General features: G+C 37.4%; 1 protein-coding gene across 3 annotated transcripts in view; it reads right to left on the bottom strand.

Annotated features, from left to right (window-relative positions):
- Window positions 1–10589: 10589 nt before the first annotated feature.
- Window positions 10590–13200, bottom strand: part of LOC137128024 (metabotropic glutamate receptor 4-like) — a 146789-nt gene continuing 144178 nt past the window's right edge. For 2 of the 3 annotated variants that reach the window (XM_067505673.1, XM_067505672.1), the window contains one exon: window positions 10590–12394. In XM_067505673.1, coding sequence (XP_067361774.1) covers window positions 12323–12394 — 72 coding nt within the window. In that variant the 3' untranslated portion in view covers window positions 10590–12322. Of the gene's footprint in view, window positions 12395–12698; window positions 12820–13200 lie in introns of all 3 variants that reach the window. The other variant, XR_010914491.1, reaches the window with a different exon arrangement.

Below are 13200 nucleotides of genomic sequence, written 5' to 3' on the forward strand. Positions count from 1 at the left end.
CAAAGTTAATATAATGTGCATGATCCTTTGTGTGGAGCAGCCTGCTGTTTACCAAATTGTGGTAAAAAACAATTAAAAGTGAGTGTTGGGGCGTGACCACCATGTCATCATAATGTTGTGCCTCCTCTGCCCGCTGACACCCCACTGAACAAGTTTCTGCCGTAAAGATGCTTCTGACTTGAATGATCTCCCACTGTGTGAAACACAACTCCAACGCTTATACTAGCTTTTTAAACTACATGTGAAACTTTAAAAAGTTAGTTAACTTAATTTGTCGATTTAATTAATGCCGCAAACATTTTATAATATAGTATCAAATGACAATCAGAAAACCATTGACAGTCACTGCTGGATGTGTGCACCACTCTTTAGCTGCCCCCCATGGTTAATAAAATCAGTTAAATAAGTGTGGAGAGTATTCACCTACACTTCGAGAAGAGCTACACACAAAAAAAGAATCAGTTTTTTGACTTGAAGATTTATCATGCAAAGTTATTTTAAGTGGAGCTATATTTATGGTTGCAGCAGGCTCCTGGTCTGCAATATGTGAATTCAATATTAATCCCAATAGAAGGTTTAAGAGCCCAATCAATCCAATGGAATTATAGTTTCTCTGAAAGCAAGTCTCTTCATTATCTGGATGTTTTTTTTTTTTTTTTTGGTTTTGTTGCAACAATACAAAAAGCTCATATTTTTGCTAATTATGCTTTCCTGAGAGACGAACAAATTCATATGCGTATGATCAAGCAAGTTTTGCACAGTGACCGGATTTGTTGACAAGTAAGGGGTCATATAAGGAGAGCCATGCTGACTGTTTGCCTGAACATTAAAAAACATATTAAAAATGAGGATCAATTTCCTTTTTTGCATCTTCTGCTCTCTGTAGATATATTAGTGTATAGACTCCCATCCTCTCTGTAACCAGACACCATCCCTGTTTATAAAAGTAGAATGCTTTTTTTTAGCCTACGCATCAAATTTACCTACAGTGTCATCCACAGTGGTGAGGGTGTTTAAATGGCTTGCAATAAATCATAATTTTTAACAGCTTCAGGGATGTAGTTCACCTCTATCTAGGCTTGACCTGTTTCTTAGCACAGTCCTGACAAACTAAGTTGTTGGAGTGTCCCTCGTGGGAAAGGACAGATTTGGATCATCCCTGAATACTTGTTGTCCACTTTGTTGTATTATTAGTAATACAAATTATGCAGTCAACCCCAATCCAGCCTCCATGACTTATTTACTATTTTGAATCGCAGCCTGCTCCATTACAGTGCTGTGATGCTGGGGGCCCTCGGCCAATAAAGGGTAGTCGTGGGCTGACAAAAGTTAAACTATGTATAGTTTGCAATGACCCCACCAGTCACAGACCTACCTAAGGGGGCCCCCATCTCTCATTTGGTTGCAAGTAGTGGATGATTCAGTGGAGCAGAGCAAACTAATGTGTCCATCTTTCCTGGAGTCACCAGAAGTGAATATGCAAATAATCAGCTAACAGCGGACATTACATTTTCTGCAGTAAACTGATAACTTAGTGTTCATAGCTTGACAGTTAGGAAGATGTGTCCGACTAAGCTATGAGCTATAAGCTATTCAGATGCAATGAAAGTTCAACAAGTGTACTATAAATCTCTATGCTGTATTAGTGTACGTTTTTGTGCTGTGTGCGATGTAGTGTGTATTTTATTGTTATTCCATATCTTAAGCATAGCGGTTTTATAGTGCATACAGTTTTGCTTAGGGCCCCAACAGACTAGGATTGCCACTGTACGTCTGTTTGTTCTGGTACTCACAATCCTAACTGACAGTCTTCCTGCAACATTTGGATACATTGGAATAGTTAACTTGAAGCAATGACAAAGGTAACTGACGATCAGATATCATCAGCCCCAGAAAACCCAACAATATTTTGTCCAAATATGTCTATGTAGGATTGACAGTTCTTTATTACCCCTGGAAACTTTGTTAAACAATTGACAAAAGTAGTTTCACCTCATCCTGTTTTATAGGTGTTCTGGCACTTTTAGTGATTTTTCCATGGCCTTCATCAGCCAAAGAAACTTCCTAGCTGTCAAGGAGATGCAGATTTAAGATAACGGTAAAGCAGGGGAATGTTCAGCTAAATATAAAACTAAAAGAAGCAAATATCTCGGGTAACTCTTGGAGCATCTTACCATATGTTTTAGCCCTTTTTCTTTGTGATAACAAGATTAAAGATCCCCTTCAGGCATGTTTTAATACATATAAAAATGCTGCTCTGAATAATAATTTGTTTACAAATGAGCTCAGGTTTTACAGAGTGGATGGATTTATAGTGAATATTTCTCTCAATTAAATCAGGAACTTTATTCTTACTTAAACTTTTCTAAAACTTTGCAGTTTTTTGTGTCATCACAAACTAATAGGATTGTTACTCAGTACGAATGCTTGAACAATTTCTTCATATGGCGTGTTGGACTTGTTGTACATTAATAATAGCTCCCTTACTGCTGTCAGCTGCTGCTATTTTGTCTTGCTCAGCAGCAGAAAAGAGGTTACAAGGTGCAACAAAAGAATGAGATGTATCCTAAGAAATTTCAGTTACAAAAGCAAAAGTGACATGTTCTTTAGCCAGTCAACAGTATTATCTTTAGTATTTCTTTTTCTTTCTTTATTTCTGTGTCATTTAAATGGTGCTGTAATACAAGAGGACAGTTGTAATGATGTCAATAGTAGCGATCAAAGGACATCAGAAAGAGTTACTTGTCACTTAAGCATAAATGGGTACCCCAATTTAGGTCAGAGGGTACAATATGAATGTTTTACTTCATATTTATGTAACTGTTTCAACTTTTGCTATTTCATTTGAATTCCTTGGACAGACAGGAGCATGTTTTCACACTGATGAGCTTGGTTGAATTTGAAAATGTGTGCATTTGTTGGAGGTATTGACTGCAATACCAAAATCAGGGAGTAAACTGTATATTTCAAATGAATGATTATAACGATTATAAACACAACAGCAGCTATTGTGTCTTTTTTTCTTGCAGCTAATAATGTGTAGTATTAGAATAAATAAATTATTCTTTTTTTTTTTTTTTTACCGTGATTTCTCAGTGGCCAGCTGGTAATATACAGTATGCTACTGTGATGACCTGAAAGAAACACCCACTGCATACATAGACTTTGGGTAGATATGTACAATAGATAAAACAATTGCAGGAGTCCAGACAGGCTACACTTAACATACAGACATCTGACTTGAGGTATCAAGCAGGACTACGAGTTTACAGCTACAATTTTATGATACAACTATGATGTGTAATGCTAACATTTGCAAATTAACTTGCTCACAGTATTGCTAACAGGCGGACATTTAGCATCTTGTGGTAGCTAGCTGAAATTTCAGGAGGAAATCCAGGAAGCTGAGACCAATGGTAATGTAATTATGAAGTGAATGGTTATTCCAAACCAAAAGAGTTCAAAAACTGCCACCTTTCTTTTGCAATAAAATATTAATAAGCCCCCCTAGGAATTTGCAATGTCGCGATAGCAACAATTAATTCTACAAATCCCCCGTGAATTCTGTGGACCCAGCAATTGAAACCATCATGAAAACCTTGCAACATGCATGACAATTTTTTATTTTTTTTTTTAGAAAAGCTAACTCTGCCATTTTAGACCGCAACTATCACAAAAAGATAAGCAAAATCCTGAAGGGCTTGATTAATATTTAAAACCATTAAACATTAACACAATTTGAAATTTCAATTAAAAGAATAACGTATCACTGCTGACACGTTGTATTCTATTGCTGAATCTCCCCTAACAAACATTTATTTGTGATTTTCTGAATAATCTAGATCCAGATACTTAGTGTGAAACAGCACACGTACCAAAAGATATATCTACTATATCCTACATATATATCTACAATATTATAATGTATTTGTGTATTGAAAAGCTTGAAGAAAATAGTACAATGGCGCATAGCAAATGAAAGCATTATTTGCAGTGACTATGCGAGACCCTGGATGCGGTATACTACACTCTGTATTCTTCTGTCACAGTCTTTTGCAGTCCTTGTTATGATGGCCTAGTTTCATTGTAAAGGCTTTGCCCACCTCCTCACACTTGTTTTTTTTTTTCTTTTTTGTAACTCCCTTAAGAAAACATGTTACCCAGCTGTCTCTTTAACCTGGGGATCTATACATACAGCGCTCGCCTGGTCCCTCGCCTTCCCTGGGGCTCAATTAGAAACATCATTCAGTGAACTCCTTAGTTTCGATGATAAGTGCCGGTTTATTGCAGACAGGCAACTATGTTCTCTTTAAAACCAATGACTAATGACATCATCTTCTGTTTTGAATGGCAGCTTGGTTTGTTTCATATTGACAGAAACAGAAAACTTTCTGAAGTGAAGATATCAATGATTATGATTACAGCACAGACAGGAACACAGTATCATAACACAAATCTTGTAGGTACAATAGAAAACACAAAGGTGTAATTTATTCTATTCAGTTAAATTCAGCTTTTATTATATAGCACCAATTTACATCAAAATCATCTCTAGGTATTTCACTCAATAACGTCAAGTCTGTACAGATTTATTGAGAAAGCCCAACTAATCCCTCTTGAGGAAGGTGACAGTGGTGCGAAAAAAACGACCTTTACCAGAAGAAACTTCCATCAGAACCAGGCTCAGAGTGGGTGGTCATCTGCCTTGACCGGTTGGGGGGAGAGGAAAGTGGAGTGAGATAAGAAAAGCAGCAAGAAGCAGCAAACAAAACATTGGGCAGGTTGGTATGGCCAGTAACTGCACATTAGAAACACACACTGCTTCAAAGGCGGGGATACCGGCAAACTGGTAGAGAGAGGAGAAGCACAACGAAAGAAGACACGAAGTTATTGTCATGCAATAGTGACAAATAAAAGGACAGGAGAGAAGGGGAGAGCTTATTATATTGTGGGAGATCCCCCAGCAGTCTAATTCTGAAAACAGCAATATAAGTCACTGAGCCAGCTCTAACCATAAACTGCTTTTAAAAGGAACGTTTTAAGGCTAATCTTGAAAGTACGTAGGGTACTTTCCCCCTGAGTCTGAACTTGAAGCTGCTTCCACTGGAGAGGAGCTTGACAACTAAAGGCTCTGTATCCCAATGTAATTTTGAAAATTTTTGAAACCACAAGTTGACCTTAGAGTAGAACACTCTAACAGTGAAGTGGCCTATTAGGATAATATGAAAATAAGCGAGAAGCTAACAAAGAAGAATTATTGTCTCTTGCTAATTCCAGTCAATTCTCTCACTGCAGTATTTTAGATTCATCGGAGGATTTTTCAGGCAGTTACTGGGACATTCTAATGGCAGTAAAATGCATCACCTAGTTTGTCAATATCAATTTGAGAAAGGATGCAAGATACTGTACAACTTCACAAACAAAGGTGAACCCACAAAATAGTACATGTTGGAAAATAAGTAGACATATCCGTATAACTATGTTAAATGGTTACGTGAGGGACTGAAAATAAATGTTGCTTTAAGCTTACTCTGGTACAACACACCAGAAAGTAGCGTTTAGTATTTAATATTTAATACTTTAATATTTATAAATAATTTATATTACTTTAATCAACAACATATGAAATCAATGCATACCAGTGATGAACAAATGATTCTCCTATAAATTATAAATAAATCTAACTGTATTTCTGCATTTGAAAGGATAACTCTGTGTATATTCATGTTTTTTTGTCCCAGACTATATTCACTTAAAAAAAAAAACAGAACCAATAATGAAAAACGTACTGTCTGTGTAGGCAAAGTCCAAACTATTTAGAACAATCTAGAAGAATTGTTTACTTTGAAAGAAAAAGCTAAAAAACTTAATGCAAAATGTTTTTTTTCTTATGTTAATCTTCAATTATTACCAACGCATACTTTACAAAAGTTGTATTGATAGTGAGGAAACATTGTTTGGTCAAAAAGGTCTTTTTTGCAAATGTATGTAATTTGCAAGATTATCTTTTATCATATCAACATATAACAATCACAACATGACAATCATCTCGTATTAATATTAACATAAATTAGTATAGAATAAATAGGTAATAGACAACAATTAAAAAAAGAGGTGTGAAGTACATTGTATGTGAATAGAAAAACTACTGACGCAGTAGATAAACTATATTGAAATAAAAGGATCCCTTTGTATCTTTGTCCTTTTATTCTCATCTCAGGCAGGTTCGTACAAACATTTAGCTTTTACACAGTCACTGAATGATCAGAAAACTATTCCTTGGATTGCGCAATACCTGCAGTATATTCATGAGGTGCTGTTTCCTAGCAACATAGTTAATGCACTGTATATAAGGTACAGTGCCATATCTCTGATGTGCTGTCACTATCAAAGAGAAGCGGTGAGTGACACTTTAGTCGAATAGTTGAATATTTATTTGAGTGAATGTGAAACTGATTCTGTCAAAATGAGTGTGTGCACTGTTCTGACTTGACTTTTTTTGTATGGAGTTCTACTTTTCTATCCATTTTGTTTTCTTTATAAGCACAGATTAAAAGGGACTTCTTACCATCAAGCTTGCTCTTCTTTCTCTGTTCCTAGTGGCTTGTCTGTAAGTAACACAGCTGCTGGAGTTGCACAACCGGTGCACTGTTAGCAACAGTCCTAGATTTAGAGAAATGGAGGTGGGGGATGAATGGGCAGCCAGTGTAAAATCGGTGCCATATTTAATATGGGGATCAAAAACTGGATTCCCGCTGATGATTATGCACTGTGACGACCCCTAATGGGATCAACCAAAAAAAGGAGAACCAAAAAAAGGAGTGAATTACCTGTAGATTTGCCTTTTTTTACAGCAAAGCAAGCGGCCACTGTCAGTGTTGAGTCTGCTTATGATGAATACAATAGTGTTGCCGCACAGCCGAGAAAGCTCAGTCAAAGGACTGTGACTTCTTAGTCCTGCTGCACATTGGTGCTCAGTTCTAGACAATTGCTCTCCAGTGCTCATTCTGTCACCTGAGGGCAGTTGTATTATATTATCTTGGGGTGCACATGGGAAAACACTATACAGAGTTTATCTGTTTAGCTATTCATACTTGCACAGCATTGCTGCTAAAGATAGCTTTGACTTTTCCCATTTGCTGCAGTCAGATACACTTAAAATGGTTGATGAAATTAAATTCCCTTTTGATCACCAAAGCCAAATTAAATTACTTTTTCTGACACTTCTTGCCAGAAAAGATGGTTAGCGTTTACACTTTGTAGGGACTTTGACATGCTTGAATTGACTTATGAGTGTGTGCCAAGACAATTTTAGGAATATATGAACGGATTAATAATTGCCCTGTGATCCAGTCCTTGTTTGGTGGGTTTTTTGTGCTGTATGCTCATGTCAGTATTTTCTCTATGGGCTATATTGTAATTAATTTACTCCACTAATCTGAAGAAGCTGCCATTGTTTCTGTGATCCTATGGCAATGATGAAGAAAAGTCTATGCTTAGTAAGAATGCTTGTTTTTTTTGTTTTTTTTGTGCAGGGTTTTGGTACTGGCTTTCACATCACCACCTCATCAACAATGTTGTGTAGTATGCTCATAGTGTCATTAGTTTATGTAAGTCATTACCTTGTGTAGATAAATCTCTCAGCCTCTGAGCATTTGTATCTCACTATCTCCAATTACACAGATGATTAGATTGCATTGAACCCCTCAATAGTTGTCATTATGGCTGCACACAGAAATTTGTTTTTGAATGTAGATTGCGATCATGCTGCCGAACTACATCTATAAGTTCTAGTGTCTATTGAAAATTGTTGGCTTTCAGACTCAGAAGCACTGAAGCAAAGAGGGGGCAGCTGTTTGAGAAGAAATACATACGGGCTGTCTTCTCCACAGTTGGAGTTGGAAGTCTTTTAGTTTTAGAAGCTCAGAACACTGCTGACTAGGGCTGATGTGCACAGTGAGACTCCTGTTGGTGCCATAATTTCAAAAAGTTTTTCCTCCTGTTGTTTCGCTTACAGTGATTCAGTATCTCTCTGTCTGTCTTTCTCCCTGTATCTCTTGCTGTCGCGCTATCCTCTAACATCTCTGCTAGAAACTGTTTATTAATAACTTGTTAGAAGATTGTTCCTGATTTGCTTTGCCAATTATGTTGACTGGGTTATGGTTAGAGGCAATTTTTCAATGGATGAATATTTATTAATTACAGTGGGCTTCAAAAAATGAGGCTGAGGTGGTTGGAGGTGCTCCAATACCAGAGACCAGTATATGCTTTACAGTCTGTAGTGATATATGGGCCCAATCTTAATTCTCCCCCTTGGCCCTACCACTTGGCTCCAACCCTTGGTTTTGCACATTCATGTGTAGTGTCCCAATTCATTTCAGCAGCGAGGTTAGGGTGAAGTGTTAGGGCTTTGCAGCCCTTCAAACTCAGCATTTTAGACTCAAAACCCAGAGTTATAAATAAACGTCTGTATTTCTCTTCTATTTCTCTTGTAATTGTTTCTCTTGTAAAAATATTAACCACCAAATTACTTTAGTTTAATGTTGTTTCATGTACATTTCCTGAACAATAATAAAACAAAACATGCTAATATTAGTTCATCCACTGTCAATTAGCCAGTTAAATTTGCCTAACGAAATGTACATTTCATGCAGTATTGCATCACTCCTTTAAAAGTGGTGCAGGCGGGCAGTGTAGGAGAATGGATTGTCATCTACTACTGCTGACATTGGTGTATTGTGATTGCCAGCAGTAAGGTTGGCACGTGTGTATTGGAATTGTGAACAGAGGTGTCCCTGTGTTTTTATAGTATATGGTTTTATTGGGGGTTTTATTGGCTGTCATGACGTATAGGGGTCTGGAGGGGTCGTCTGCTTTGAGGAGAAACTTAAAAATGAGGCAGCACTTGAAAACGAGGAGAAGTGGTAGGAATTGAATTTGGGTCTGTGTCTACAAAAGCATTTTGATTATAGAGAAGGTAACATCATGAATGATATTCACAATGAGTTTAACAATAACTGGTAAGCCACTCACCTGTACAGTATACTAAAACTAATACTAAAAAATACTAGTCACATTACCACAATATGCAAATAATAATAAGCAAACCCGTACTACAATGATGCATATTGTACATTTACAACCATGCAACATCGAATCCCTCACTTGCAATGCAAAGTATTGATTTATGAAACCTGAAATTGACATTTACTGTTCATTGTTACATGTAAGTGAACTACTGTGTATGATGTATACAGTAGGAAGTAATTAATATGTGGAAGAGGAAGAGATTTCAGGCATAACAATAGAATATTGCATTATTTTATTGACATCCAAATGTGGTACCAAACTAACATATTGTATCTCTGTCTTAAAAACAGCAAATGTCTGGTTAATTAGGTTTGTTACTTGCCTCAAGATTTGGATTATAAAAGCACTCTTACACATCCTGTTGGCGCTGATTATGTGGTATTGATGGGGTGTTGAAGCTCAGCTTGTAAAGCAGTTGTCCACAAATCCCAGGGTCCTGGTTCATCATTCTCAAGGCAGAAAAGTGACCAGTCAGTGTACGGGGATATGAGAATGGGTGTGCGGACACAAACAGTACGACTGATGCTTATACATAAAGTAGGACTGTCAGGAATGTTTTGGGAAGGTCCAGAGAAAGTCTCTGAAAAGCACTGGAAAAGCCTTGCATGTGTCTTTTCACAGAGTAGACAGAGAAAAGATGTTGCTTTTTACATTCAACTCACACCTTTTTCCTAGTTAAATGTTTGTTTCACAACATTTTCCTTAAATGGTTGCATTCTTTTTTTAATACTAAGGGTTATTAATTTTGGCATGTTTGGCATGAGATATTTCTACATTTGTTCAAACAAAAGGGAAACACAATCAACAAGAGTCTGTGTCATGCAGAACTATGCGAGTCTCCTGAGGCTATAACACTGCAGACACCCCATTCTGTCTCAGCCTTGTGAAGATGATATATACTCTGCTCTTCACATTGCAGTAATCTAATACTTGTGCATGCATTTAGCACCCTTGCTATGCAACAACTGTTATTTCCAGGCCTTTTGTGTAGTGGGTTCGCAGTATCAGGGAGGCGTGGAGAAGATGATAGATTGTGAGAGCTTGCTGCATGCAGAGGCCTTGGATTCAAGTAGCAGCTAACCATTCATTTTAAATAATTTCATGTTTCTTTCCACCAATTCTCTGTCCTTCCAGTGCTATTATCAGAGCAACTGTGGCAACTTGTTATTCAGAGGATGGCAGCCATTGTCTTTTTGTTTAGGGCTGACAAGCTTGTATATAATCTGTATTATTTCCTTACAACAGGAACAAAACATGCACGCACGCACACACACACGTGCTGCCATTTACAAAGGATAATGTAGGTTTGCTAAAGCATCATTGCATTTTTTTTTTTTTTTTCTTTAACCAAGTGACATACAGAGCAGTAAAAGACATGGTAATGATGGTAATAACGTTTTAGGGGACATTCATCTATTTCAACAAAGAGATCATTTTTATGAAGAAACTAACTCCAACTAATAGTTTTTCTCAAACCACACAAAGCTGAAAACGGACAATGAAGTTTGAAAACATTTTTAATAGAAATAAAATTTTGTATAAAAAAACTAAACATGCTTCACACACTTCATTAGTTTTCATGAGGTTTTACAAATACATAGTCAGATAGCCAGGCACTGTATCTTTTTGTAGATTTTCCCCAATTTAAAGATATGTCAGGACATAAAGCAGACATCATCAATCTATTTAATAACATACATTAACTTGCCATTAATTTGGTCAGCACTCACATATTCTGCAACACAAATGGTGTCGAAAGTAATACAGAGGGAGGCATGAAAAGCAGCATTGAATTCACAGCACAAATGACCCCACAATGTTTTCCCCAAGACATTAGAGGGCTTTTATACTGTGCAAAGCCTACTATTAATCTCTTCAGCAAGCCGAGGGTGATGGATAGAGATACTGTATACTTTTGCAATTAGATTTTTATTTCTTGAAAAGCTTTACAACTTCCTGACACCTCCTGCTTACCATGAGTGTGCCTGAGAAGGACATGTATAGTAATCAATTTTCTCAGTAGCCGGTCCATTATGGATATCAGCTTTAGGGCATTTTGCACAATTCTCTCAATGGCATACTTCATCTTAATTCCCCCCCTAATGGATCTGTACAATTAAGGCTTACCCTTAAACTACATGTGACCAAGAAAGTTGCTTGTGGCAGTGATGAGGAGGGGGCACCCTGGATGATAGCTCACAGTAAGATCTCCTGGCAAAAACATTGCTTTTTTGAACCATGAGCCACTGTTTCAAAGCACATACAGGTAACACGAAGGGCAGTGGCAGCCGTGGGTTAGCTGGTATTACAAGTCATGGCCTCACTTAAGCACAGATAAACAATCACTCACTAGACCTTCACCATTTGAGAACAGTTTTTTTTTTTTAAAACGTACAACAGGCCTCAGCCCAAACAATTGTTAACAACGCTGCAACAGAGTTTAAACGCATTCCAAGATATTATTTTTCTTCATTTTTTTTTTTTTTAACAACACAATACATGATGTCAAAACTGGCATGCTCAAATCGGCAGAGACCATCTTGTTTGTTAAGTCTGTGTTAACTCCGTGGAAACCTGGAGGAAATAAAAGTACACAGAGTCTCGCACAGACGTGTTGCGTTGTTGAGATGATCACCTTTTCCAGTGGCTTGACTCATGAGACTGGAATACATTTATAAATAAAAACCAACACAAGCCCCGCTTAAAAATCCATGGACTGTATTTTCATGCCTTTTTGGTGTTGATTAATACCTTATGAGTCATTGAGGACTTTACCATTAATTATAGTTTGCAGAACTGTCAGACAACATTAACTAATAACACCTGAAGGTATTCTTGATTTTAATTCAGTTTCAGTCAGTGCTGTTCCAGATGACAGTGAAGTCTTTAAAAGAGGGCATAGCTCAAATGTAAACACTAAAGGAAAGCTCAGTCCTTCAGTCTCTAGGCCTCTTCCATGCAAGCATTTGTCATTTTTTGTGGGTAGTTTTATGAGGCAGACAAAAGATGGAACATTACAATTGTACTGTTATCTGTTCTGGTCCCCTGTTTTGTCCATTCCTGCACGTCTCTGTGGTCTCACCTTGCCAGGTCACATCTTTGGGCAATGCTTCTGTGATCGCCACCTGCACAATGACAAAATCTTTTTTTTTTCTGCAGATCCTGTGAAATTCTACTGGGTGTTTTTTTTTTCTTTTCCGTTTTTTCTTTCCATCAGGGTGGAAATTCTGAATCATAACAAGAAACTTTGTCCCTTAGATTGCATGATTGCTGTAGCTGATGTAGGTCTGCTTTGTCGGGAAAGCTGCAAAAGAAAAATGAGATGAGTGTGTTAGAATAGTGTTACGGTTTTTGTAGTTGTAGTTCTTAGGTATAATAGACTAAACATTGGGTGTTTTTATGTGCCCCTTGTTTTCTGATGTAACAACTGAAACACTGAACACTTGTGGTTAGTTGCATACTTGGTTTGGTCCTGCTGTGTAGCAAAAATGCCAATAATGCTTAATTTTCTCGAGCTTTGTGGCCATATTTTGACCTACATATACAGCCTAACAGAGGGTGAGGGTTATATACTGTCCTGTAAAGCCCACTGCCACCTCAACACGTACCTTACTTTTTGCTATCAGGCCTGAGCTTTCCAGTTGTCTGTCTAGACCGTGTTAGCTGAGTTGCTGAGGTGGAGCAGATGTATCCCGACACATCACCACCAGATCTGAACAGTTTGTGGAGCTGTCCCAAAAAGGAATTTTTCAATTTCATCAAGCCTTATATCCACACTGGCGATGACAATGACAAATGTTCCGTATTCAAATAGCCAATGCACTACACAGCCCCTGTAAACAGTAACCCCATCAGGAGAAATTGCAGCTGGCTATCAATCCTGTGTTTTTGCCTTCTTGACACTTATTGTAACAAAAGTCCCTATTAACCCGCAACAGACTCTTAGAGAAAGATAGGGAATAATGTTGCTCTGTGTATTTGCATGGAATTACTCTGGTGATTCTGCAGTGTGTCATTGTTACTACGGTGCATTGTCATTCAGTTTATATTGATTCCTGCTTTTATGTAACAATAAATACAGTGTCAGCCCTTTTTTCTATAAAAGGACAC

This window comes from Channa argus, chromosome 5 (genome assembly GCF_033026475.1).
Source record: "Channa argus isolate prfri chromosome 5, Channa argus male v1.0, whole genome shotgun sequence".
Classification (NCBI taxonomy): domain Eukaryota; kingdom Metazoa; phylum Chordata; class Actinopteri; order Anabantiformes; family Channidae; genus Channa; species Channa argus.